At 44.2% G+C, this 27,945-nt stretch overlaps 2 protein-coding genes across 2 annotated transcripts in view; one reads left to right on the top strand and one right to left on the bottom strand.

Moving 5' to 3' along the window:
- Positions 1 to 3,685: 3,685 nt before the first annotated feature.
- The window catches only part of SCN8A (sodium voltage-gated channel alpha subunit 8), a 171,245-nt gene continuing 146,985 nt past the window's right edge, over positions 3,686 to 27,945 (top strand). Inside the window, exon 1 of the mRNA XM_077838488.1 lies at positions 3,686 to 3,780. The gene's annotated coding sequence lies outside the window, so the exon portion shown is untranslated. The remainder of the gene's footprint in view (positions 3,781 to 27,945) is intronic.
- LOC144277598 (thiol S-methyltransferase TMT1A-like) lies at positions 4,765 to 10,646 on the bottom strand. Its single transcript, XM_077838490.1, has 2 exons — positions 10,034 to 10,646; positions 4,765 to 5,755 (listed from the first exon to the last, which is right to left on the bottom strand). The coding sequence occupies exons 1-2, from the start codon at positions 10,526 to 10,528 to the stop codon at positions 5,519 to 5,521; spliced, it is 732 nt and encodes a 243-aa protein (XP_077694616.1). The 5' UTR covers positions 10,529 to 10,646; the 3' UTR covers positions 4,765 to 5,518.

A 27,945-nucleotide genomic window follows, 5' to 3' on the forward strand; every position in this document is an offset into this window, starting at 1 on the left:
ATCATACACATTGTAAGGAGAGTGATCACTTTGGATAAGCTATTACCAACAGGAGAGTGGGGTGGGGGGAGAGAAAACCTTTTGTAGTGATAAACACCCATTTTTTCATGGTCTGTGTGTATAAAAACATCTTCTGTATTTTCCACAGTATGCATCCGATGAAGTGAGCTGTAGCTCACGAAAGCTTATGCCCAAATAAATTGGTTAGTCTCTAAGGTGCCACAAGTACTCCTTTTCTTCTTACTCTTCCTTGACTTTAGACTACAGTGAAACAAGATACAGCCTGGAGCTGCACAGACAAATAAATGAGAATTCAGGATAACTTACATTCCCATACACAGAGGGTTGTTTGTTTTTTGTAGATGGTTTAATCATATGATCCAGGAGGCACTTTAGACTGTTTTAAGATGCTATGGATTTTGTTAATATGGGTTTTACAGAATCCTTCAATATGAAGACTTGCTACATAAGCAAAGTCTCTTCACTTCCATGAGAACATCAAATTATTAACGTACAGGCTGCAAGAAGCCAACTTTTGGTTTCTGGCAGGTAGAAAATCAGAACATTGCCCTGATTTCACAACACTTTAGTTGTCAAGTCTCTTAGATGCAGGGAGGCCATGCTGTAAGTGGGGATCTTTCTGCCTGTCCAGAGGGTGGGGAAGCAGTGGCAGGGCTTTCCCTCTAGCAGTGATATCACAGCATCCAGCATGGCCAATTAAATCTGACTAGGTCTCCTGGGAGAAATCATTTGCCAAAAAAAATATATATATTTTCAGTAAATTGTATATGTAGCTGCCTGATTTTGCATCAAGTCAGTTCCATCATGCTCACCTCTATGAAGGGGACTGGTGTAACCAGCAAGTGGAAACAAGAGGAAAAGGGGGAAGATTTTGTTTTTGTGGTGTATGTAGCAATATAGCTGTGAGCTAGATTTTGTGATTCCATTTTCAGTGCCCTTCTCTTTACATGTAAGCAGCTTCTCTCCTGGGAGGAAGGGCTGTGTGTCAATTCAGGATGGCTTTTACAGAGCAAGTAACACATATACACCAAAAAGAAAAGGAGTACTTGTGGCACCTTAGAGACTAACCAATTTATTTGAGGATTAACTTTCTTGAGCTACAGCTCACTTCATCGGATGCATACTGTGGAAAGTGTAGAAGATCTTTTATACACACAAAGCATGAAAAAATACCTCTCCCCATCCCACTCTCCTGCTGGCAATAGCTTATCTAAAGTGATCACTCTCCTTACAATGTGTATGATAATCAAGTTGGGCCATTTCCAGCACAAATCCAGGATTTCTGGTTTTCTGGAGAAAACCTGGATTTGTGTTGGAAATGGCCCAACTTGATTATCATACACATTGTAAGGAGAGTGATCACTTTAGATAAGCTATTACCAACAGGAGAGTGGGGTGGGGGGAGGTATTTTTTCATGCTTTGTGTGTATAAAAGATCTTCTACACTTTCCACAGTACGCATCCGATGAAGTGAGCTGTAGCTCACGAAAGCTTATGCTCAAATAAATTGGTTAGTCTCTAAGGTGCCACAAGTACTCCTTTTCTTTTTGCGAATACAGACTAACACGGCTGTTACTCTGAAACCTGACATATACACCATGCTTTCATATAGACTTTTAAGTTTGAGCTTTGTTTTCCTTTAACTGTTTGTCTGCTCTAAAAGATAAATCAATACAAAATGGCACTTGGTGCCTCATTGCTACTAATAAAGGCGGGCCTGTCACACAAGGCCTTCAGTTACACCTCTGTAACCTGGTGTTTTACAATCATGCTGTGACGTTATGAGTGTAATATAATATCTCATTGAAAGGTGACACAGGGCCAGAAAGAGTTAATTAACTCACAGACTGACCTGACTGATGGCCCAACTTTAGAGGCTGGTTAGGAAGATATGTAAATGAATAGAGCTTTGAAATGCAAGCCTGCATTGTTAGAGATAGAAGGATAGATGTTTGCTCAGGTCTTGTGATGTAAGCAAACAAGTCTTGTCTATTGCTATGGCTTTGATTCAAAGATCAAAAAAGGAGTATTAATATTTAGGAAGACACTTGGGTGGAAAAGTATTATTGTCTATATGTCTTTTTGAAGGTTGTGGTAACCTGTATCTGAACTGTTTAATGAATAAATTACCCTATGCTAATTGCCATGATGTATGGGAGGAGGAAAGTTAAGCTTATTGTTTTCTCAGGCCAAAAGGCTGCTGGAAATTTGTAAAAACCTTGGGACACGATCCATCTTCATCTCAGATCTGCTTTGGGTTTCAAGAGTGGGAAACCTTAAGCCATAAGGATTGAGATCCCCAGTCACTGACTGGAGTCACCCTGAAGATGGACATTGGACTATAACCTGTATACTGTTTCTAAAAGGACTTTTGGCAACTACAAGCTCATCTCTGCTATGTATCTGAACCTCAAGAAGTGTGGCTGCCTGATGATGCTGCCCATGGGAGCCAGCTGAGGTCACTCAATTAGGGTGAACTGCAAACAGAATGGGGCAGACAAACCCCCAAAGCTGGTGGATATTACAATACTTAGATTTACCAAGGCAGCACAAAACAACTTCTATATTACCTCATTGGTTGATCAGAAGTCTAAATAATGCAGTTCCCTTAAAGTGCCCAGCCTCAGGCCTCCATCCAGACACACCTGTCAGATATGATGATTACTGAAAATCTTATCTCATTATATAAAAGAAAAAGGTTCTTCCAATCCCAGAGGATCAGCCACACACCCAGGTCCAACTATAACTTAGATCCTACCCAAAATACACACCTATAGCCAATTCTTATTAACTAAACTAAAATTTATTAAAAAAGAAAGAGAGAGAGAGTTGGTTAAAAGATCAATATACGTACAGAGTTGAATTCACTTCTCGAGGAAGTAATAGGGCTGCTGGGATATGAAGCAGGGCAGCAACAGGCACTGAGCAGGGACCCAGAATGCCTTCTGCTCACCCACCCCCTTCCCACAAGACCTATCGAGAGAGCTGCACGGTGGGAGAGCTGCCCAACAGCGCTGCTCTCATCAGCGGTGGAGGTGCTGCTAGTGTAAACACTCTGACGCCTGAGGAATTGAGTGAGGACACAAACCAGCGTTTTACTTTCACCAGTTCCCTGTCACCGGTTCAACTTACAGCACAAAAACTCTACAAGTGTAGACATACCCTAAGAAAGTACCTTTTTCTGTTTGTTTGTACACAGTAAAGTGCACATTATTCTACTCTGTGTCCTGCACTTGGTTATCAGCGTGATAGCACTTGAAACAGAAGTCTTAAACTAGTTAAAAACACCTGCTAATGGGCCAGATTTATCAAAATGGATCAGGATTAGATTTTCAAATGCTCGAGTCGATGTTTGAGGCCAGATTTTTGCACCCCCCCCCCAATATAATATCTCAGCACCAGCAATTCCCATTGTGACACTTATGTCCAGTTTTCAAAAGGGCTCAGCATCCTGAAAGGTCTTAGAAATCTGGCCCATATTATTTAGGGCTGAACTGATGGGTTACTTTATGGCTAATTAAACTTATCAACTAGCCCCGTCTAGTCTTATGGTTACTTGAAGAAGGAGTGTTGCTAGAGCAATTGTATGGCAATGAATGTTTGAAAGAGCTTGGGAGGTGGAATGGAAGCTGCAGGTTAATATGCTTGATGTTCTTTGTCAGGTACTAGGTTCCCCAACAGAGACTAGGGAAGCATGGACAGTGTTCTTGCTGTGGAGCCAAGTGTAACCAAGAATTAGCCCAGGACTCCTTCACCAAAGTAAGTCATGTTGGTGTTAGCAGTTTGCAACTATGTGTGGTGGAGGGTGAGACCCAAGTGCAAGATGGACACCTGAGAGGCCTCTCATCTCTGTACATACAGGTGATGCATGTAAACCATTCCTGAAACAGGTTGTGTTCGGCTTTGTGTATTTGTCAGTTTTACGTGTGATACTTGCTGAATTATGTAACTGCAGCCAAGGAAGGTGTGATCTGCAGAAAAGGAAGATGTTTAGGTATGGATTTTTTATCTCTTCCTTGCGGCTAGGCCCATGTGATTGGTGTTTTCGGTGAACCCTGTACATGATTAAGTAGATGATGAATAAGTATTGGAATGAGAACTTGCCTTCAAAAGCTGCACTGTCCAGAGTGCAGATCATAGCCTGTTTCATTAGAGTGCATGTCTAAAGGGAAGTCTGCCCTGGTTTCTGATCTGGTAGAAGAGGTCTAGAGATTAGATCATGGGACTGGAAGACAAGACTCATGGGGTACTATTCCACTCCTGTCACACTGTCCTCCTGTGTGACCTTGGCTGAGTCACTTCATCTGTGCCTCAACTTCTCATCTCTAAACTATGGATAATATTAATCTTGCTAACTCCTTAATGAGAAGTACTAGGAAGTCTGTGGGATCAATATTTGTAAAATGCTTTGAGATCCTTGGTTGCAAGGTGCATAGTATTATAAAAGTGCATAGTATATTGATAGTCCGTCCCACCTGAAACTTTGATGCAAATTTGTTTAATTTCAGAAAATTTATTCAAGTTTGAGCGTATGGTCTTGTTCCTGTAGTTGCCTTTCTTTCTATCAATTACTGAGTGAAATCCATTTATTCCAGTATTGATCTCCTGGGTTAGACTTAGTGGGCCAAATTCTGAATTTCGCCTTATACTAATCTGGGAAAAAACACTCTACAGGGGCTAGTGTTTACAAAAATTAGTTACCTGCTCCCCCTATTGGTAACAGAGCAGAGGATATAATCAAAGTACAGTATTTTCAACTTTATTGAGAAGCCTATGTCTCTGAAGCAACACCGTGGTTCTGTAGCAATTACAAAAGACAAACAAAATAAAAGGAATTGTATCAAAAGTACTTTCAGTGCAGCCTGAGTGGATATGTCTGGTGCTTAGGTTTTTCCTTCTATTCTCTTTCAGTAGGATATGAGCTCCCTGCCACTTGGAGGCCCCAAGCTACTCTGTTGGCCTTAACTAGTGTTAATTACTCTGCTGTAATAGGAGCATTTCGTTGTGCAGATTGCTGTTTCAAATCTGATTTAGACTGATGAGCCCGGATTCCCAAAGGAACATAGGCATTGCAAGCCCAAGCAACATGGTGCCCAGAAAGTCACAGGAACAACACTGAGATCCACAAAGCTTGACTTAGGCACCGAGGCTCTGTATATGATGAACAGGGAATGATTAGTGCTTTAGAATGTGATCCACAAAAACTGGCAGGACAGTCAGTGAAAAATGCTGACCACTGTGATCAGAGCTTTGTTAAAACCTGGGAGGAGCCTGACTGGCATATGGACAAACCTGACACCATAGTTAGGATAAGCTATGGATGCTCAGTAAATTTTCCCTGTTATTCTCATAAACCCAAGGCAATTTGGCTGGGCAGCTAATTGCTAAATAAGTATTGCTCTGACATTATAAGGTCGCTATTCAGGGGTAAATACCCCTAGGAATTGGAAGGAACTACAGTGCTGAAGTGACCTTGTTTCTCAGTGCATGGAGTTAGTTATTTCACAGCATATCCAATTATATGGGGACGAGTAGGGTTCCAGGACATGGGGGCGTCTATGTGCCGCAACTTCAGTTCCGAGAACCCTGCCTTCTCCAGGTCCTTCCAGGTCTCTCTGGTCAGGCAGCACCCGTCTCCCAAATATCTCCAGGTTGGGTTGTAGATCTGTTGCCAAAAGTAGCCCCAGCTGGAATGATCTGCAGCCACATGCTCCAAGAAATACAAAGCACCACCCTGGGAAACAAAGCAATCAAAATGCTTCAGGAACAAACAAAGGCTCTTAAAATCACCAACAACATCTCCCTTCCACTTTGGAGACACAACTCTTGGATCAAACTCCCCACATTCTGGCCATGTTTGGTTCAGGCTCACTTCTAACTATTATGTTTTCAGAAACTGCTACCCATTATCAATTATGCATGGAGGCCAGTCAGCATTCCACCATGTTCTCATTCTGTCTTATTTCACTCCTATGAGACTTTAAAAATACTATTTGGGGAAGCTACATGACTACAGAAAGGTTTGAGTTCCAGGTGGAAGGGGAAGGATGCTCTTGTGACTAAGAGTCAGGACTCTCAGATTCTGTTCCCAGCTCTGGCACTACCGCCTTAGGTTCCCTTGAGCAAATCACTTAACTTTCTGGTATTTCAGTTTTTCCATCTGTAAAATGGGGTTGATCAGAATACTTACCATACCCTCCAAGTGGTGAGGGTTAATTCACTGATGTTTATATAGCACGGTGAGGCAGGTGCCACTAGACAAGGATCAGGCATTCACTTCATTGGCAGTCTTGTGAGCTGCACAACTGCTTCACTGCATCCACTGCTGGAGAGCAGATCTGGTACAGCAGATCTGGTACAGCATATTCCAGTGATTAAAAACACTGGATAAGTAGCAGAGCTAGTGCTGAGAGCAAACCTATTCAGAACATTCAAGGCTGTTTTTAGTGGAGGCTGGTGTAAGAGTTACGGATTCTGATTTGAATTTTTCACCCCTTAGTGAGGAAGTTGCTGTACATGTTTTTTTCCCCACCTTGTAGTTTAGCTCCACAATGAAAACAATGTTTTGGATTGCCTTAATGAATGTTCTTTATAGTCACAACCAAGGCTAAGGCCTTGTCTGCATGGGAAACTTCTACCAATTACCTAGGTTACCCACCCCCTCCCCTTGTGTGGACACTCCTTAGTAGCCTTTTTCAGTTGAGCTTAAACCTGTTCCCAGTGGTGAGCTGGAGCAGGTTCCCACCGGTTCGCTAGAACCGGTTGTTAAATTTAGAAGCCTTTTTAGAACCAGTTGTTCTGTGAGGGACAACCGGTTCTAAAAGGGCTTCTAAATTTAACCGGCCAAAAGTGGTGCCTTAGGCGCCGACTCCATGGGTGCTCCAGGGCTGGAGCACCCAAGGGGAAAATTTGGTGGGTGCAGAGCATCCAACGGCAGCTCCCCGCCCCACCCCCGGCCCCAGCTCACCTCCGCTCCGCCTCCTTCCCTGAACACGCCGCCCTGCTCTGCTTCTCTGCCCCCTCCAGGCTTCCCACGAATCAGCTGTTCGCGCGGGAAGCCTGGGAGGGCTGAGAAGCAGGCGGCGGCTTCGCACTCAGGCCCAGGGAGGCGGAAGTGAGCTGGGACGGGGGGGGAGGGGGCGCAAGGAGGGTCGCCTGTGCCGCAGCAGATAACCCGGGGGGGGGCGGGGCATGCAAGGGAACTGCTCCTCGCCCCAGCTCACCTCCGCCACCCTCAGCTTGAGTGTGAAGCCACCGCCTGCTTCTCAGCCCTCCCTGGCTTCCCGCCGAACAGCTGGTTCACGGGAAGCCGGTGGGGGGGTGGGTGAGGTGAGCTGGGGCCGGGCGCAGGACCGGGAGCTGCCGGTGGGTGCTCTGCACCCACCAAATTTTCCCCATGGGTGCTCCAGTCCTGGAGCACGCACGGAGTCGGCGCCTAAGGCTCCACTTTTAATGTGATCAGTGGAGGGAGCAGCCGCTCCCCCTGCTCCTCCCCAGCTACGCTACTCCGCCCCTTGGAGCCAGAGGGACCTGCTGGATGCTTCCTGGGAGCTGCTCCAGGTAAGCATCACTGGGACTCCCCACCTCGCCCCCCGGCAGGTTCCTCTGGCTCTTAGGGGTGGGGTGGGCACCCACTACAGTGGCCCACGAGACCCTCCTGCCCAGTTCGGGGGGGGGGTGTCAAGGAACGCAGGGGGTTGGATGGGGCAGGAGTCCTGGGGGACAGGGGGGGCAACGACCCCCTCGTGGGGTGAGGAGGGAACCAGTTGTTAAGATTTTGGCAGCTCATCACTGCCTGTTCCCAAGTGATATAAGCCAAACCAGTCGTTTTCAACCTTTTTTTAATTTGTGGATCCCTAACACGTTTTGAACCCTAATCCTAACCCTTTGGAAATTTTAGACCTAGTCTGTAGACCCCCAGGGGTCTGTGGAATACAGGTAGAAAACCACTGAGTTAAGCCAAAAAAGGCATTGTTACACCAGAATAAGAGTGTCATACTGGTATAATTATATCTATTTAAATTTACATCTTAAGTTATAATGAACAAAGTTGCCCATGTAGATGAGGTCCAAGGGTGAGATACTAAAAGCAATAAGCAATGAGGTTATCGGTGAATATACAGCATTAACTTAGTTTGACATAGATATTACAGGACACAGGATAGTGCAGTCCAAGGGATATCTACAAATACGTTAGTAATGCTGCAGGGTCCACAGCATCTGGCAGGCATGTGCTGACAGGCAATATTGTTAGTAAAGAGAGAGAGTGAGTTTGGGGAGAAGAAAAGCTGGCAGTGAAAGAGGAGGAGTGCTGGGTAATTTAAACTAAACTTCCTGCTCAGCCTGGGATTCCACCCCCTCAAAATACACAGCCACCCACCCCTCCATTCATTGTTCTACTCTCGACAGATGTGTCCTATGTTATCATGAAGTCCCTACCGCCTGCTTGAGAGTTCCTGAAATCACACACTCATGAGCTCTGTTTGAAGTGAGGGTGTTCCTTCAGAATTCCTCTTGAGTTCCCACCTTTTGCTGAACAAAGGTTCAGAGAACAGGAGTACTGGAAATTCTGGGCTATTGGATGAACAGTGAGCATTGCAGTAAGAACACTTGCGGGTAGGGCACCAGAACAGCCATCCAATTTCCCTCTAACAAGTGGATTTCGTGCAACAAGGCTGCCAGCTGTTCTAGCCGTCAGGTTGTACTATAGTTCTGCCGCTCCTGCTCTGCATGGTGACAGAATTCAGTTTCCAGAACTACAAAGGCAAGGGCTTATTTTTAATTCCCTCTCACCTTAATTAGGAAAAATAGCAAAGGTTCAGCCAGGTAGAATTCCAGCCTCGGTTGCTGCTCAGCCTGCCAGGTAAGAGTGGAATAACTTTCATCTTAATGAGAAAGTTACTTGCAGTTTCACTTCCACATTCAGACAATGGCAATTGTATGAGCCCACTTCTTAGCTTTGTGTTATGAGATCCATGGACTAGAAAGATGGCACATTTGTGCTTGATTCTTAAGCTTAAAGGGGGGTGGGAAATAAAGGGTAACATTTTCAGAAGCACTGAAATAAGTTAGGTGTCTAAGTCTCATTTTTAAAAGAGGAACATAGGTCCTGAAGTCACTTAGGTGCTTCTGAATATTTGACACCAAGTCCATTAAGGGATATAGTTGGATAGTTTGGGCTTCAGATAAGATGCTTTATGAATAATTTGTAGCATGCTTGCATGTTTTAACTAAGCTAAACCATCTAGTGCTTTTGTGGCTTAAAAGAATTTTAAGCAAACAGCTGTTTGAATGTAACTATCCCCCTGCTATATAGGGTTTGCACTCCAATCATTGCAGCATAGTGATAGTGCATGTGAACCAGAATTTGAACTGCCTGTTAACAGGAGTGGAACAGATGAGCCTGTTTTCATTATCAGCATCATTGTGATTTTTTTAAAGTTGATTCAGTCATAGCTAAGCCTAAGCAACTCACTAGCTGGTCAGGTCTGTCTCCTTACAGGAACAAGGGAGAGAATGTTGAATTGGCTTTTATTTGGATGTTAGCCACATAAAGTAAGTCAAGGCAGCCCAACGATAGCCATCTTATAAGTGTGTGTGATAAACACTGAAATGGTTTAGCAAAGGAAATGAAGGTGCGTGGCTTGGTTCTGTCTGTTTTCCTTTTACTCCTTTCTGTTCAGAAAACTGCTGGCTTCCAGGCAAACACATACAAATAAATGCTGTAGGCGATGAAGGTTTGGATTGTGGCTAGCCCATCCAGTGGGCATTTGGAGTCTCTGCTCGTAGGGGAACACAGGGACTTCTCCCTCTCTCTATCCCTGCAGGATATATCTCCAAAGGGGGAGGGGAGAAGGTGGGTCATGGCTTTACCCCTGCACACTAGGCCACTCGGGGGAGGGATGCGTCTCTGGGTAGGTGGCTCCCCACACACTCCCACTAGGCATTTCTTTGCATGGCACAGCTTGGCCCATAAACAAAATAGCACCCCCCCAATGGTACTCATACTCACCAGCCTGAGCACTCGCAAGACTTCTCTCAGGACCTGCTCGATGCTGCGCACCGAGCACAGCACCAAGGTGCAAACCACCACATCCATGGAGTCGTCAGCCACTGGGAGCAGGTCCTCACCGGAGGCCACCATGAACCGTTCAAACCGGAGGTGTGGGCTGTCAGAAATGCTCTTGAGGAGGAACCCCTCAAAGTTGGGGTTGGGATCAGTGCATGTCACCCGGCATCCGGGTGGGTAGAACTGGAAGTTGGCGCCTGTGCCTGTGCCTATTTCCAGCAGCCTGAGCTCCCTCGAAGGGCCTGCAAACTCCCCCAGGTTGCTGAACAGGTCCTGTTTCTGTTGCAAGAGTTTGCGGTTGTAGATAGTGGAGCACTTGGCCATGAGATGTGGGAAGATCTTCTTACAGAGGGGGTCCCATAAGCCCAGATAAGAGAGCAGGTAGACAGGCAGGGTGAGGAGCTGGATGCATCGCTGGAGGAGAGGGATCAGCACCATCAGTGCAAAGAGGAGAATGCAAGAATCCTCAATCCTGGCTGTAAACACCACCAAAGCCACTGCTGTGTTCCAACTTTACTGAGCATTTCCTTCTCGCTCTCCTGGCCAGCTGACTCATGCTGAACTGGTTATATCTGGTTTCTCCAGCTGGCTGTCCTCCTAATTCTATCTTAAAGAGACAGAGCATTGTTTAGTCATAATTCTTCCTACAAGCACAACTGAAGCGGGATGCAGTGAGGATAGAAATCGTTTTGTTTGCTTACATAATGTGGGACTCAATCCTTCAAGATCCTGGGTGCTGTGGCCTGGTGGAGCAAAGCACTTAAGTATATGCTTAACTTTAAACATAGGAGTCGTTCTACTGAAGCTAATGCTACTACTCACGAGTTGAAAGCTAAGCACGGGTTTAAGTGCTTTGCTGAAGTGGGCCAGAGCACTCACCACCTTGCAGGACTGAGCCCATTGTCAGTAAGAAGCAGCAATTCCAGACCTCAGGTACATTCTGGACAAGCCTGTATGGAGGGTGCTGTATTGTCATAACACTGCCTACTTTTAGAGCACCATTATATTGGATACACTGTGGCATGAGAACATAGTGTTCTTTACTTAGTGGGGAAAGAGAGCACATGCAAAGTACTTAAAAAGGAAAAAATAAAAATGGAGAATAACTGTTTTAATTGTAATACTGCCGAAAAGGATCTGGGGGTTATAGTGGATCACAAATTGAATAGGAGCCGACAATGTGATGCGGCTGCAAAAAATGTTAATATTTTGGTGTGTATTCAAAGGAGTGTCATATGTAAGACATGGGAGGTAGTTGTCCTGCTCTACTTGATACTGGTGAGGCCTCAACTGGAGTGGTGTGTCCGTTCTGGGGGCCATGCTTTGGGAAAGATGTGGACAAATTGGAGAGAGTCCAGAGGAGAGCAACAAAAATGATAAAAGGTTAGAAAACCTAACCTGACCTATGAGAAGAGCTTAAAAAAGCTTGGCATATTTAGTTTGGAGAAAAGAAAATTGGGGATCTGATAAATCTACAAATATGTTAAGGGCTTCTATAAAGAACATTGTTATCTGTGTCCATTGAAGGTCGGACAAGTAATGGGCTTAATCTGCAGCAAGGGTGATGTAGGTTAGAGATTAAGAAAAAGTTTCTAACTCTAAGGGTAGTAAAGCTCTGGAACAGACTTCCAAGAGAGGTTGTGGAATCCCCATCATTGGAAATTTTAAAAATCAAGTTGGACAAACACCTGCCAGGGATGGTCTAGGTTTTCTTGGTCCTGTCACCGCATAGGGGGCTGGACTTTGACTTCTTAATGTCCCTTCGAGCCCTACATTTCTATGATTCTATGCAGAGGTGACACATAACTGTTGATAGGGTGTGTGTGTGTGGGAAACATATTTTGAACCCACTCCCCCCAAATATATATATGAACCTTGACAGAAATTTGCAGGGAGGGGGTGTGACCCCATATGTTCCCCACCCTTCATGCATCGCCTCTGATTCTATGAATACACCAATCCTCCTAGCCCCTCACATATGCTAGGTATCCTCATTTTATAGAGGGAGTGGAAGGCACTATTTGATTAAATGACTGTTCTAAGGGCATATATGAAGTGTTGTTATAGCCATGTCAGTCCCAGGATATTAGCGAGACAAGGTGGGTGAGGTACTGTCTTTTATTGGACCAACATCTGTTGGTGAGAGAGAGAGAGAGAGAGACAAGCTTTCGAGCTACACAGAGCTCTTCAAGTATAGAAAATGTACTCAGAATGTCACAGATAAATACAAGGTGGAATGGATTATTCAGCATAAGTGAATCAATCCATTAATTGATAGCATAAGTCAATCAATTAACACTTATGTCAAGGTACCATTCATGGTGAAGTGGCCTGTTAACACTTCTCCAGTCATGGGGGAGGTGGGACAGGCTGGTGGAGAGGTTTAAGTGGGTTACAGATCGTTGTAATGAGCCATAAATCCAGTGTCTCTGTTCAGTCCATGCTTCTTAGTATCTAGCAAAGTTATGAATTTAAGCTCTGTTGCGTGTCTGAGTTAATGATGACTCATGATTGTCGAATAACAGGCTCAATTGGAATTATTTAATCAAAGATTTGTACCGCACTATACGGAAAGAATAAATACATTACCATAATTTGTTGTAAGATCAAGAATTAGGTCTCTCTTCTTCACTGGAACTGGAGAGACGCGACAGTTTTCATTCCCCAACTAGGTTTCCACACCAGTGTTATTACAGAGGGTTTTGAAACAAAGAAAGCTCTCTTTGCCAGAAGAAACATACGTTCTGTTGTCATTTCTGTACATTCTCAGTATACCTGATGTATGTGTGAAGGCATGATTATTTACAGCTCAGAGGATTAAAAATTCTTCAAAGATTCTTCTTCAGTGGGTCTTCCTTACTCCATAATCATTCTGCCCTGTTGACTGCCCAACAGAAAACATCTGTTATAACAATAATCTCTTATCAGTTTCCCAGCTACATATATGTGCATGTGAATATTATATTTATATATTAAGGGGATGGTTTCCCAGATTATCTGGAGTTTTATAGACATGAAGATGCTATAGATTAATTTCTGAATAGGGTTACTTATTGGACAAGGACCAGTGTTCTGGGCCTTAGAATTCAACATATTCTTTTTTAATATAGCAATTCTAAAGAATAGTTAATATATAAATGAATCATAAATACAGAAAAAAGGACTAAGGGTTACCGTTTACTAACATAGTAACAGCTCCCATGCATGTCTTTTTAAGGTGTTGTGCAGGCTTCCTCTGCGGAAAGAGACTGTGAGGTCAGATACAGGGCACGTCTTCACTGGCAACGCTAAAGCTAAAGCCACGGCAGTGCTTTAACATGGCTTGTGTAGTCACAGCACAGTACTGCAAGAGAGCTCTCCAAGCACTCTAATAAAATCACCTCCACGAGGGGCATGGCTCCCAGCGCTGGTGCACTGTCTGTACTGGCATGTGACAGGACTGACACTTGCAGCACTCAGGGGAGTGTTTTTTCACACCCCTGAGCGAGAAAGTTGCAGCGCTGTAAAGTGTCAGTGTATACAAGCCCATAGAGTGATTGCTTTGTGAAAAGTGTTCACCCACAGGTGATATGATGTGTTTTTATCTTTAATCATTTTTCTGTGTGAGTTCATTTGACAGCACTCAGCATGTCTGTATGAGGACTCGGAATTACACCCAGGAGTTCAAAGTGCTATTAGAAATCTGTTGGATTACAGCAATCTCTTCAGATATCTCTAGATTGTATAACCTGTCCAGCCATGAAATTTGCTATAGCTTCGCTGTTTCCAGCATCTGGCATGACTGTGGATAGGGGCCACTTTGTATCATCTTGTTGCTCATTAGACTTTCTCTTCATGGTCCAGTGACTTTCTCTGTTCTTCTTGTTTTGTGTATTTAGGAATGTAAGTGTCCCATAGGATTGGTCACTTGTAGTTCATGCAGTTCAGCTGCTGGACTCCAAAAGTGCCTTGTAACTGATGGGGAAACCACTTCCTTCTTTTTTTGCCGTGAAGAGAGCTTTCTTTTTTACCCCTGCTGGTGACATGAACAGCTTTCAGTATTTCTGTAACTATCTCTTTAAATATATCATAGTCTTCTTTAGTTTTCATGGTCAAGTCTCTTTCTATGTGTTGCAGCATTTCTTTCTTGTCCACTTCTCCATTTTCATAACCCTCAATGTCTGTTTCATGCCTAGTTTTTCTTGCTTTGCTGACATTAAATCGTTCACATTAGTCTCTCCCCTCTCCGTTCCTCTGTATAAATTTGATGTGTCCATTCTCCCTGTGGAGAAAAATCAGATGTTCAGTTTGTGCCCCCATATTCCTCAACATCTCTCCTACCTTTAGGGTTAATGCAGGAGAGGTATCTAACCTTTCAAGAACACAGTTTTGGTATCAGCCATTCCTTGACAAATCATAACAATAGCAAGGAGTTTCAAAATGATGAGAGATAATGTGTTGATGTTCCCCCATAAATGAGTCTCAAAGCAATGAAATTCACCCTCATGGTTAACTATGGAATTAAACAAAGCTAGCTTGTACAAACTAGGTTCAAGCTTGTATTGTTAGAGGGAACATTAGTATAAAAACTGGGGCAAATGCGCCCCCTAGTGGGAAATGAAGAAAACAATACACATGATGCAGCAGTGCTGATTATTTCCCCCAACTTTATAAGCACATTTTGTATGTCTGTAGCATCACCATATAAAATGTACCCAAGGGAATCTAAAAGAAAACAGGGGGAAAAAACGGCAAAATCCACTTTTGGTCCTGACAGAAAGCTGTTTAGGCTAAGGAAGTTGCAGTACATGAGAGCAACATATTTGAGAATGCACTATATAAGCATTTGTCATGGGACGTGACATTAGTAATATGAAATATTTGACAGTGATTTTTAACCATCAGAGCAAAGCAGGCAATTTATTATTCCATTTTTAAAGCTATGGAAACAGACACAGAAGTGAAGTGCCTTGCCTGAGATCACAAAGGTAGTCAGAGCTATCATGGGAACTCAGAAGTTCTGTACTCCTGGGACCGGAAGTTGGTGGAAAGATTTCCTTTAATTTCAGTGGGCAATGAATCAGGCCTGTGCTCCGACGACATCTGTAAAAGAGACTGGCATCCTTGCTGATGGCCAAGGATTGGATATGCTAATTGGACTTGTGTTCTGGATAAGGAAAAGACTTATATTCTCCAGGGCTGGCAATGCTGTAACTTTAAGTTCTCATCTTATTCATCTGGCACCCTTGTTACCATGAGCATCTGTAAGCCATTGGTGAGTATATGTCACAGGTCCCCATTTGGCTGGATCCCAGGCCAGAGAGTGTCAGCTGCAATAGTTCATGCTGAATTTTATAATTACACACAAAAAGTTACGACTCCTTTAGTGCGGGTGAGTTTGTGACGGAGACTTACAAAGTAGCACAAGCACATTATTCTTCATCTATTAGAATAAAATCGAATTAAACAGGGATGTGCAAACCTCAGGCAGGATGATATTTTCTCCCCTGAAGGCAATGGCTTCCTTTTTGATGTTGGTTTTGGAGCCAAAACACTGGTCAGGTGATCAGGAGATGTGGTTCCAGTGTTTTGAGTCTGCATCATTTAGGGCATTTTGGTCCACATTGTAACAGGCAAAGGCTTAAACCTGTAAAAGTGACTAGTGATCTCTTTTGTGTGTGTGTGTGTGTCTGGTTTTGGCTGCTTAGTCTGAGGCTCCTTAAAGGAGCCTGGTTTTTGCAGACAGCAAAGAGCAGCCATCATTCTGAAAATTGGGCCATTTAAGGTGTCTTAAGTTGGGCAACCAAAAACCGAAGCACCTAAAATCACTAGTCACTTCTAAAATTTTTGGTCAGAACCATTCCCATGAATTTCAAAGGGTAGTTTTAAGTTATCATTGTCTGTTTATTTTGGGCCAGATTTCCAAAGGAGCTGAACTCTCCCATGTTCTGAATGAAGCTGCCAAGTGCTGAGCTCTTCTGGAAAAGCTGGCCCTTAAATGCAAGATTTTTGGCCATTTTAGATGAATTATCATCCCCCTAAAATAAACTGCAAGGAATTAAAGTAACTTTTCAAGGTTGAATGGTGAGGAACTGAGAATATTCCCCTCCTCATAGCCTATCTCCAAGAAGACATTGACTGGCTTGAGTGTTAGTAAAACTTCTTTCAGCATCTTCACTACACAGGCACTGAGGACAGCACCAGGATGCAGACCACTACAACTACAGAGCTATCAGCTACATGGCACAGGTCACTGAAAAGTGCTTAAACCTAAGGTGCCAATTCTCAGCAATACTTCTGATAAGAAACTTCTCAAAGTTGGGGTTGGGGTCAGTGCAGGTCACTGCTGGTGAGCAGGTAGAACTGGAGGTTGGCTCCAGTACCACAGCCAATCTCCAGCAGCGCCAGCTCCCCTGAGGGACCTGCCAACTCCTGCAGGCTACTGAAGAGCTCTCATTTCTTGTGGGCCATTTGTGGCTGGTCTTTGCATGAAGCAGATTAATTTTTTTTTTGCATATTGAGTTCCACAAGCCCAGGTAAGACAGTAAGTATATGGGCCACCTGAGGACTTGGATACATGCGCCGAGGAGAAAGCTTGTGGCCCCCATCAGCTTGCACTGCAGGAGTTGCTCATGTTAGAATGATCCCTATGATGAGGCAGGTTTCTGCTGAGTGCTGTCATCATAAACTTCTTAAGGTGTCAAAGTCTAGTAACGCTCAGCCCCTATGCAGAAATGTGAGCAACTGTGATCTCCTTTGCCCTGGTGATCCTCCATTCAGCTCCAGCAAGGATTTCCCATGTAGAACTATACTCCTTAGTTGATCTCCTGGTCATGCAAACCTGAACTCCAGTTATTTTCAGTGGGCATCATTAACTGCTGATGACTTTCTTGAAAAGGTTCTTGATGCTAAAGAAATTCAACTGTGTAGTATGTTGATGCCCCTGCTCTATGGCCATGCATGCAGGGAGGGTTAGGAATGATCTTCCAGGGCTATATTTGCCTCTAGAGAAGGTGGGCAGCAGTTTGGCCCACTATATAGGGCACTGGTCTGGGACTCAAATCTCTTCCTGCTATGTGACCTTTAGCAAATCACTTCTCCTTCCATGCTTTGTCTCTTTAGACTCTTAGTGGCAGGAATGGTGTCTAACTAGAGGAGTGTTACCCAGTGATTACGAAGGAGGCTTTTAGGCCTTACCATAATACAAATATAAAATATGAGTAATGACAGGGTCACGTGAAGGAGTCTGCAGTGCTACTGTCAACATTACACTTATTCTGGGTATAGAGAGAGGACTTGTATTCCAGTGGTACCTGGAGCCCCCAGCTGACTTCAGGACCCTATTGTTCTGGGTGCTGTACGTACATATAGTGAAGAACCGTACCTGCCCTTACAGTTTAAGTAGACATGACAGAGAAAGGGTGGGAGAAAGGAAGAGCAACTATCCCAGTTTTCGCAAAAAGAAAAGGAGTACTTGTGGCACCTTAGAGACTAACAAATGTATTTGAGCATAAACTTTCGTGAGCTACAGCTCACTTCATCAGATGCTCACGAAAGCTTATGCTCAAATAAATTTGTTAGTCTCTAAGGTGCCACAAGTACTCCTTTTCTTTTTGCAAAGACAGACTAACACGCTGCTACTCTGAAACCTATCCCAGTTCTGCAGATGTGGAACGTGACTGGCTCAGAGTCACACAGGGAGTCTGTGACTCAGCCAGGAACTGAACCCAGATCTCCTGAATCCCAGCCCAGATCATTAACCACATGAAACTCACAAATCATTGTGAATAGTGTGATTTTCTTTTAAAAAAAGATCAAATATAAATACCATAAATGGCTGAATGCTGCAAAACTTTCTTATGAGAAATCACTTGATGATTATTTTTTTAAATGTATTTACTTTTGCCCATACTGATGTCCCTTTTTCTGTTCAGCTCCTGCAAATGTTAGCTTTGTTCATATAAATCTAAATGGACATAGGCACTGGTTATTCCTACAGTACCATAGACATAGGGTATAAATGACATGTCCCTGCCTACAGGAAATTATAAACTAAATTAGACTTAACTCCACATAAGAGGACAAAGGGTGTGGGGAAGGGAAATGAGGGTTATAACAATGAGATCAGAAGAGAGGTTTGTTAGGGGTATTGCACATATTTGTTTGCACTGCCCAGCTGTGTGTTCCTTAAAGAGGTGATGCATCGTCAGCCACTTATTACACCAGATCAATAATTACAGCATTAGCTTTGTTCTGTTTCATATGTAATTTTACCAGGGTAGTTTTTTCCCAACCTCTGTGATAACAGGTAGACCATTCAAAACCTAGACTGATACTGTGTGCCTGATGTCAGAGCTGGCAAGTGCATATGAAGTGACTGGCCTTGTCTGGAGTCAGAGGTGAGCTGGGCTGGACAGTGAATTAATCAATCCTGCTGCTGTGAGGTCACACAGGATTTAGCATAACTGATTCTTGATGTACCCTAACTCCGGTTCCTCAAGGCCTCTCTGATCAGGCAGCATCTAGCTCCCAATTATCTGCTGGCCAGATGATAGACTTACTGTCAAAATGACAGGTTTCAGAGTAACAGCCGTGTTAGTCTGTCTTTGCAAAAAGAAAAGGAGTACTTGTGGCACCTTAGAGACTAACCAATTTATTTGAGCATGAGCTTTCGTGAGCTACAGCTCACTTCATCAGATGAAGTGAGCTGTAGAGCATCCAATGAAGTGAGCTGTAGCTCACGAAAGCTCATGCTCAAATAAATTGATTAGTCTCTAAGGTGCCACAAGTACTCCTTTTCTTTTTGCGAATACAGACTAACACGGCTGTTACTCTGAAATCTCCCTACAATGTGCATGGTAATCAAGGTGGGTCATTTCCAGCACAGATCTAGGCTTTCTCACCCCCCTGCCCCCGGGGGAACACACACACACACACACACACACACACACACACACACACACATAAACTCACTCTCCTCCTGGCAATAGCTCATCCAAACTGACCACTCTCCAAGTTTAAATCCAAGTTTAACCAGAACGTCGGGGGGGGGGGGTAGGAAAAAGCAAGGGGAAATAGGCTACCTTGCATAATGACTTAGCCACTCCCAGTCTCTATTTAAGCCTAAATTAATAGTATCCAATTTGCAAATGAATTCCAATTCAGCAGTTTCTCGCTGGAGTCTGGATTTGAAGTTTTTTTGTTGTAAGATAGTGACCTTCATGTCGGTGATTGTGTGACCAGAGAGATTGAAGTGTTCTCCGACTGGTTTATGAATGTTATAATTCTTGACATCTGATTTGTGTCCATTTATTCTTTTACGTAGAGGCTGTCCAGTTTGACCAATGTAAATGGCAGAGGGGCATTGCTGGCACATGATGGCATATATCACATTGGTGGATGTGCAGGTGAACGAGCCTCTGATAGTGTGGCTGATGTTATTAGGCCCTGTGATGGTGTCCCCTGAATAGATATGTGGGCACAGTTGGCAACGGGCTTTGTTGCAAGGATAGGTTCCTGGGCTAGTGGTTCTGTTGTGTGGTATGTGGTTGTTGGTGAGTATTTGCTTCAGGTTGCGGGGCTGTCTGTAGGCAAGGACTGGCCTCTCTCCCAAGATTTATGAGAGTGTTGGGTCATCCTTCAGGATAGGTTGTAGATCCTTAATAATGCGTTGGAGGGGTTTTAGTTGGGGGCTGAAGGTGATGGCTAGTGGCGTTCTGTTATTTTCTTTGTTAGGCCTGTCCTGTAGTAGGTGACTTCTGGGAACTCTTCTGGCTCTATCAATCTGTTTCTTCACTTCCGCAGGTGGGTATTGTAGTTGTAAGAAAGCTTGATAGAGATCTTGTAGGTGTTTGTCTCTGTCTGAGGGGTTGGAGCAAATGCGGTTGTATCGCAGAGCTTGGCTGTAGACGATGGATCGTGTGGTGTGGTCAGGGTGAAAGCTGGAGGCATGTAGGTAGGAATAGCGGTCAGTAGGTTTCCGGTATAGGGTGGTGTTTATGTGACCATTGTCTATTAGCACTGTAGTGTCCAGGAAGTGGATCTCTTGTGTGGACTGGACCAGGCTGAGGTTGATGGTGGGATGGAAATTGTTGAAATCATGGTGGAATTCCTCAAGGGCTTCTTTTCCATGGGTCCAGATGATGAAGATGTCATCAATATAGCGCAAGTAGAGTAGGGGCTTTAGGGGACAAGAGCTGAGGAAGCGTTGTTCTAAATCAGCCATAAAAATGTTGGCATACTGTGGGGCCATGCGGGTACCCATAGCAGTGCCGCTGATCTGAAGGTATACATTGTCCCCAAATGTAAAATAGTTATGGGTAAGGACAAAGTCACATTGATTACCATGCACATTGTAGGGAGAGTGGTCACTTTGGATGAGCTATTACCAGCAGGAGATTGAGTTTGTGTGTGTGGTTTTTGGAGGGGGGTGAGGGGGTGAGAGAACCTGGATTTGTGCAGGAAATGGCCCACCTTGATTATCATGCACATTGTGAAGAGAGTGGTCACTTTGGATGGGCTATTACCAGCAGGAGAGTGAGTTTGTGGGGGGCGGGGGGGGCGGAGGGTGAGAAAACCTGGATTTGTGCTGGAAATGGCCCAACTTGATGATCACTTTAGATAAGCTATTACCAGCAGGACAGTGGGGTGGGAGGGGGTATTGTTTCATGGTCTCTGTGTGTATATAATGTCTACTGCAGTTTCCACGGTATGCATCCGATGAAGTGCGCTGTAGCTCACGAAAGCTCATGCTCAAATAAATTGGTTAGTCTCTAAGGTGCCACAAGTACTCCTTTTCATTTTACTGTCAAAAGTTGTCCCAGTGGCTACAATCTGCAGCCACAAGCTCCAAGAAAGAGAGAGGCACCACCCTAGGAAATAATTGGATTTGTAGCAGACATGCTAGTTCATCGCTGGGTGCTTTTACCACCCAGTGCAACATGCAGCGGTAAGAGGGCTCCATAATCCCGCCAGCACAGAAGAGGGAAGTGCTGTCAGGGTTCTGAGAGGACCAGGTTCAGGAGAGAGCCAGAGGCTGTGTGAGATCAGGTGTAGCAGGTCATAGATGGAATGGAGAGCCTGAGAGCATGACAATGACATGCCTTGTAGCTGCAGGGAGCCAGCACTAGCTGCAGCTGGAGCGCAGGAGGACTGTGCAGAGTGTGTCACTGGTATTTCATGCCCCTGGAATGATTGTGACTGTTAAAGCCAAGTGTGCTGTGAGAGTGTTTGCACTATTTATTTCTGGTAGCCCCCATACAAAGGAATCCTCTGTTACACAAAGTGTGTGAGTAGTGTTTTGGGGCATATGAAGGGCTTAGTGCTTGAAGCACATACAGCCCTAGCCTCCGAGCTTGTGGTACACCCAGCACATTACCATACCCCCTGAGGACTGGTGTGCCATGGCGTTGGTGCTCCACAGCCGTCGATGCATCCCTTTGCAACAGGGGCGGTTACAATACCAAGCCATTTAGGGTCATGGACACTGCTGTCAATGCAAAGAGGCTGTTTGTTCAGCATTAGGGTTTGATGGTTTAAACTTTGATTTTTGGAATTTTTAAAATTCTTTCTCTGGGAGCTGATGCCTGATACTGAGCAGCAGGTTACAACCATTTTAATCAATATTTTGCTATCTTCATTCCCTCTTTATTTCAAATCCCACAAGAATTTAAGCTAGAGAGAGACCCAAGCTGCAAAAGGTCACGCTTTCTCAACATCTGGGCATTTCCCATTTAGGGTTTTAGTTTGGGTGACTGCTTATTTAAAATGAGTGTGATGGTGTATACTTCTGCACTGAAGCATCTAAATTCTAGAGGCCAAATCTCCCCTTATGTTACAATAGGGCAGCCCCACAGAAGTCAGCAGTATAACATGATGGCAGATTTAGTTCATGTGTCTGTTTCAAAGCAAGATAAATGAGCCGTCATGTGTAATACTCTGTGTCCCAGTGGCTTGTCTGCTCAGCATGTAGATTTCCTAAAGCTGCAGCCAGAGGACAAGGATTCAAAATCCCGAGGAGAGGACACTTCTGCAAGGTGCATATTTTTAAAAATAGTAATATAAAAGGGTATTTCAGGTTGTCGTCTCAGCAGGTACTTTCCATAGACACAATCCTGTTGTTGAGGATTTACACAAATCAAAAAATCTTAAGGTTTAGGCTAACAACTCAAATAATCAGAGTAAAACGTTCTTTAATAGAGATGGGTAACTTGGATCAATTACTATTACTCTCACTTTGTTTCAGGTTCACTTAGTTGACTGGGAAATGCAATTCTGCACCCAGAGGTGTATGGTAGTGATGGCCCCAGTACAAGACCCTGAGGTAGATCATAGTCCATGTGATGAACTTCTGGGGCTTGGTTTCAGAAGTTCTTAGCACCCAGCAGCTTTCAGTGGGGGGCAGCTTGAAAACTCCATTGCTCGTAGCTCACACTGATAGGTGATGAACTCTGAGCCCCTAGTTTCCCTAAACTTCACAGCTGCTTTTCTGCAGAGCTTGAGAACTTCTGGATGGTGGATTTATTTTCTCAGAAGTAATAAATTATTGTTGATTTCAAAGGGAACGTTAGCCATCACATAAGTAAAAAGATTTTTCATTTGGGTAAAGTGTCTTTCTTATCTTGTGAGGAAAACATAATCCTCATGGATGGAGCAGGAAGTGAAAACATTTCGTCATTTCTCTTCCAAAATCCTCACTGGCCTGAGCCTTTCTGTCACGGCTCTCTCTGCTTTCCGCACAGTGCAAACCCCTATGACTGCCAAGGCATTTGCATCCTAGTGTATGTTCTTTCCTGAGGTTACCACGAAGCACTCAAATTGGAGGAGCTGATTTGCAGCAATGCCCATGAGGGCGAGCTTCTCAAAGTTGGGATAAGAGTGGATGTGTGTTTCTGCAGCTTGGTGAGGAGAACTGGAAGTTGGCGCCAGCATCGTATCTGATATCCACCACTGCTGGGTCACAGGAAGGGCCAGTGAACTCCTGCCAGGGGTTGAAGAGCTCTGTTTTGTGTCAGACATTTCTTCTTCTGTGATGGAGTGTACTTATACACAGAACATCTTGAATAAGCTCCAGGGAGATGGGCAACTCTTCTGAGAGGTATTAACAAAGCCATCATCAGCATGGAGCACAGGAATGCTCAGCAGCAACATGACTAGCTGTAGAACTCTCCTAGGGACAAGATTGGTTTTGCTCACTGCTGTTGTCCTCATAATTTTTTTTATCAAGTTAGCTAAAGTCAGGTAGAAAACTTAATGAGCTTTGGCACAGAAAAAATGCAAGGTGACCACTTTTATCCTGATACTGGCATCAGAACTCTGCCTCTGCACTGGCCCCCTGGTTACATATTCCAGTGTAACCTGCGTCACCTCCTAAACTAAGACTGTGATTCCTGTAATCCCTAAAGCTGCATGCGCCATTCTAAGAAGAGGATATTTCCAGCTAGAGAATTTAATGTTAAGGTTTCCTGATATTCTGGGGAATTCACCTCCTCAGTGTAGACATTTGGTAGCTCAAGTTATCTACACTTAAGTCAACTCCTCTTAAGTTAGTCTTACTCAAATGAGAGTCTCTGCACTGTGAAATAACACTCAAGCAACACATAGTGGTTGTGTTAGCAGATGATGAGTTGTGCTAACTTGGGCTGTAGCCTGTACCCCCTCATTGACCAGCCAACTCAAGGGAAAGCATCACTACACTCAGATTAAGGGTTTTTGCATATGGACAAGATTCAGGTTATAACTAGAGTTAACTTTGCAGTGGGGACAAGCTCTTAACACCTTTCAGAAACAGGATTAGACCTTGTGCTTATGTCTTCAGTGCCAAAAAGAGGTGAGGCTTTATAGTGAGATAGCAAACATGTGTTAGCTATCTCACTGTAAAATCCTAGTGGAGACAAGGCTCAGGTAAATTTTACCATAATGTAACAAAATGATGTCAATCTCAGAGGCGGGTTGTATTGTTGATCGTGCCTAGGTACATCACAATAAAAACTACTTGTGCCTTATCTTCAGTAGGATTTAACGAATGCCCATTAGCTGTCTTGATGTTCAAAAAAAAAAAAAATGTCAGTGAAGATGTAACCTCTTGTCATTGGATTCATGGCTATAGCAGTGCGACCGTGTTCAGGCCCTCAGCAGTGTTCATGATACTCAGATACCATAGTATCTGGGGGGAGCAAGAGGGATATCTCAGTGGCCTGCTAAACCCAGAGTTGTAAGTTCAATCCTTGAGGGGGCCATTTAGGGATCTGGGGCAAAAATTGGGGATTGTTCCTGCTTTGATTGAGCATGGGGTTGGACTAGATGACCTCCTGAGGTCCCTTCCAACCCTGATATTCTATGATTTTAATAGGGGCACCATAAATACTGGAATGGAATGGTTGAAACAAGGTGATGTCCCTTTGACAGTGAAGGAAGGAATAAAAGTTTATCAATGTCTGGAAACAACCAGGTCTCCCAGTACAGTAGTATCTGTAGTGTAGAAAGCAATCTCTAAGTCAATTTGGCCTGCATGGCATGGTCTATTCATTCAGGCATTCACCTTTGATTGTGTGCATCTGGGGGAATAATTTTGAGCCTTTTTTGGGATGGACAGTCAATTTAGCTTAACATAATAAGCTGACTATTGTTTCTTATCTTTGTACTGGCATTGGGAGTTTGTTGGATTAGCATATAAAAAAAAAATCCTCACGTCTGGACAAAGCACTGTCCTTGCAGCTTTTTGTCAGCAAACAGTCCTGCATTTCCAGGCAAATGGGGAATATTAGTGGATTTCAACGTTTTCAGACTGTGACCCCATATTACAACCAAAAAAGGTTTCAGAACCCTTCCCCGCACCGCCATTCCTATCCAATAAAGAAAGGGAGGGAGATTGTAACCCTAAGTTTGAGAACTCATGGACCCTATTATTATTATTTGATGATCAAAGAGGACTTTTCTACATCTCTAAATTTGGTCCACTGAATAGGGTCATGGGAGCTGGGAGTCCTGGGTTCTATTCCCAGCTCTGTCACTGCCTCCCTGAATTTTGAGTGAGAATTTTGAGCGAGTCAATTCTCTGCCTCAGTTTTTCCATCTGTAACATGGAAATAATGATACTGACCTATCTCTGCTGAGCATTTTTAACACATTCTATCTTAAGTATTTTATTACTTACAGCAACCTGGCATTGTAATGTTGTCTTAATTATCATATTTGACTAGGTTTGGCAGCCTTCCTTAAAAAGGGAAGGTTTTGGCAGCCTTCCTTGACCCCTGTTACAGAACATTGTGTAACCTCTGAATAGTTAAGCACTTCTAAAGCACTGTAATTTACCACCAGCATTGCTGAGCTGAGTAAACTGCTGTGCTGGCTATACCATTGTGCCAGAGTTAAAAGATTTGCATAAATATCTCTGGTGTACAGTGCTCGTGGCTTCCGTTTTCAGGCAGAGAGCCCTCATTACTTACAAGGCATGTGGTAAACTTGCTAACTTTCATATTTTCTGAAGATCATTTATAGTTCGCTTTTCTTGAGGAAACTAGATTCTGGGATGTATAAAAGCTCTCTCAGGCTTTACTGAATTCACTTTCTTTAATCTATTATTTATGTGTATGTGCAGCCTACGTTCTCTTCCACTAACCTGCTTGCTTGCTTATTTATTTATTTAAATATTTATTTATTCTACAACTGGCTACAAGTGGCTGTCCTTGTTTGTGATTACACCTGCAGTGGTACTGGTGATCCATTTACTATGTTGCTGGGATTTTATGTGAGAAATTAGGTGGCTGGTATAATATGTAGACAGCAGAATGATCAGCAGCAGCCAAGTGTTTTAACAGCAGAGAAACAGGCACTACAAATACTTGGATTTTATTCTTCCCTTGATACTTGCATATAACACTCACCATAATCCTAATGGGAACTTCACACTTTCAGCAAGAGGAAGCACTCTGCCCCTTGATTAATTAGATACTCAAAAAGGGAATGAGAGAAAATGTGTAGCAGCTGGCATGGTTACAAATCTACCAAAGTGATTTTTCCCCATGCGATGGAGGGATTTCTTTTTTTTTTTTTTTAATTATCACCCAGGAAGGGTGCCAGGTTGATGTCACTGGAGACAGACGTCCTCTCCCTACCCATGGAGCAGGCAAGGAGGGCAGGTCAGGAGGGTTACCATAACTCCCCTGAGTTATTATCTGTGTTGAGGTAGCACCTAGGTGCCCCAGACATGGACCAGAACCCCACTGTGCTAGATGCTGTACAAATACAACACAAAAAGATGGGCTCTGCACTAAAGAGCTTCCAGTCTAACTATAAGCCAGGGGGAAAGTGCAGACAGACAGACAGATGGGGGTGCACAAGGAAACAGAGACCATGTTGGTCAGCATGATAGACTGCAGTCTCAGCACACCAGCTGCCTAGCTCCTGTAAAGTATTTTGTAGGCATCATGACAAAGGAGAGTTTTCAGAAGGAATTTGAGGGAAGACAATTGAGTAGCTTTGTGTGTGTTAATGGGGAGCTTCTCCCAAGTGTGAGGGGCAGCATGGGAGAAAGCATGAAGGTGTTTGCTTAAAATGTTGCCTGTTGGGCTTTGCAGATGCCTAACCTGGCAGACAAAAGAAACGGGATGGGGGTTTAGCGTGGAACTGTGCTTAGTCTGGGCAGCTGACCTAACTCCACAAGAGCAGAGGTGTTTATGAGAATGCAGTGAGCCATAAAGGAATGAAGTTCAGTGTTCTGGGCATGCTCTCGCATAGTTGTAGCACGTGTCTATCTGTGCCAAGGGGGAGGGTTCTCCTTTCTATGCACCTGGTGGGGGAAGCATGCTGCTCACATGCTGCCACTATCTAGGCTGCATCTCCTCTGCTGGGCCCACCTGTCTTCCCCAGAACAGCTCCTCGAAAACTTCAATAAATCTCGCTGCCATCTGTCCCTCGTCCATGCTGAATTGGCAATTTTGGGAAGAACATCTCATAAATCCACCTTTGCCATCTTGGATCTTACTGTGCTTTTCAAGATGTTCCCTTTTTAAATCCCTCCCCGCTGTGCATGCACCCAACCCCCATCCAGAACAAAAATTCTAGCTTTCTTTCTAATAGGGCTGTAGCTCTTTCTTCTGTCCCTTTATAGTGGAGTGGGAAAAAAGCTGGTGTTACGTGATCAGTATTATAATGAATTGGCTAGTTGTGTGGGTAGAATCAGCGTTGCTCAGCTATGAGTCCTAGGCCCTATACTGCTGTCAGGTAATGGTGATTCTTCATAAGCTTGAGTGGCAGGAGTCTGTGATTTGGTAGCAAGAAGATCCAAATTCTGTCTTTACTCTGTATGAAGCTCCAAGTAGTCATTGCATGTATCTTGTTGTTTATATTACAGTAGGTCCTAGAGGCCTTGTCTAAGCTCAGGGCCCCATTGTGCTGGGTTCAGCACAGTCACATAGTGAGAGACTGTCCCTGCCACAAAGAACTTATAGTCATAATAGACAAGACAGATAAAGGGTGGGAGGGGGAATAGAGGCACAGCGGGTGAAGCAACTTGCCCAAATTCACATAGCAAGTCAATAACAGAGCTGGGAACAGAATCCAGGACTTCCAACTCTCCATTCAATGCTCTATCCCAGGGGCGGGCAAACTTTTTGGCCTGAGGGCCGCATCAGGTTTTGGAAATTGTATGGAGGGCCGGTTAGGGGAGGGGGTCATGGCCCGGCCCCACCTCCTATCCACCCCCTCCCTGGGACTCCTGCCCCATCCAACCCTCCCATTCCCTGATGGCCCCCCCCGGGACCCCTGCCCCATTCACACAACCCCGCTCCCCGTCCCCTGACCGCCCCCAGACCCTTGCCCCTAACTGCCCCCCGCTGCCCCATTAAACCCCTCCTCCCTGACTGCCCCTCCGGAAC

The sequence above is a fragment of the Eretmochelys imbricata genome, chromosome 20 (genome assembly GCF_965152235.1).
Source record: "Eretmochelys imbricata isolate rEreImb1 chromosome 20, rEreImb1.hap1, whole genome shotgun sequence".
Lineage (NCBI taxonomy): Eukaryota > Metazoa > Chordata > Testudines > Cheloniidae > Eretmochelys > Eretmochelys imbricata.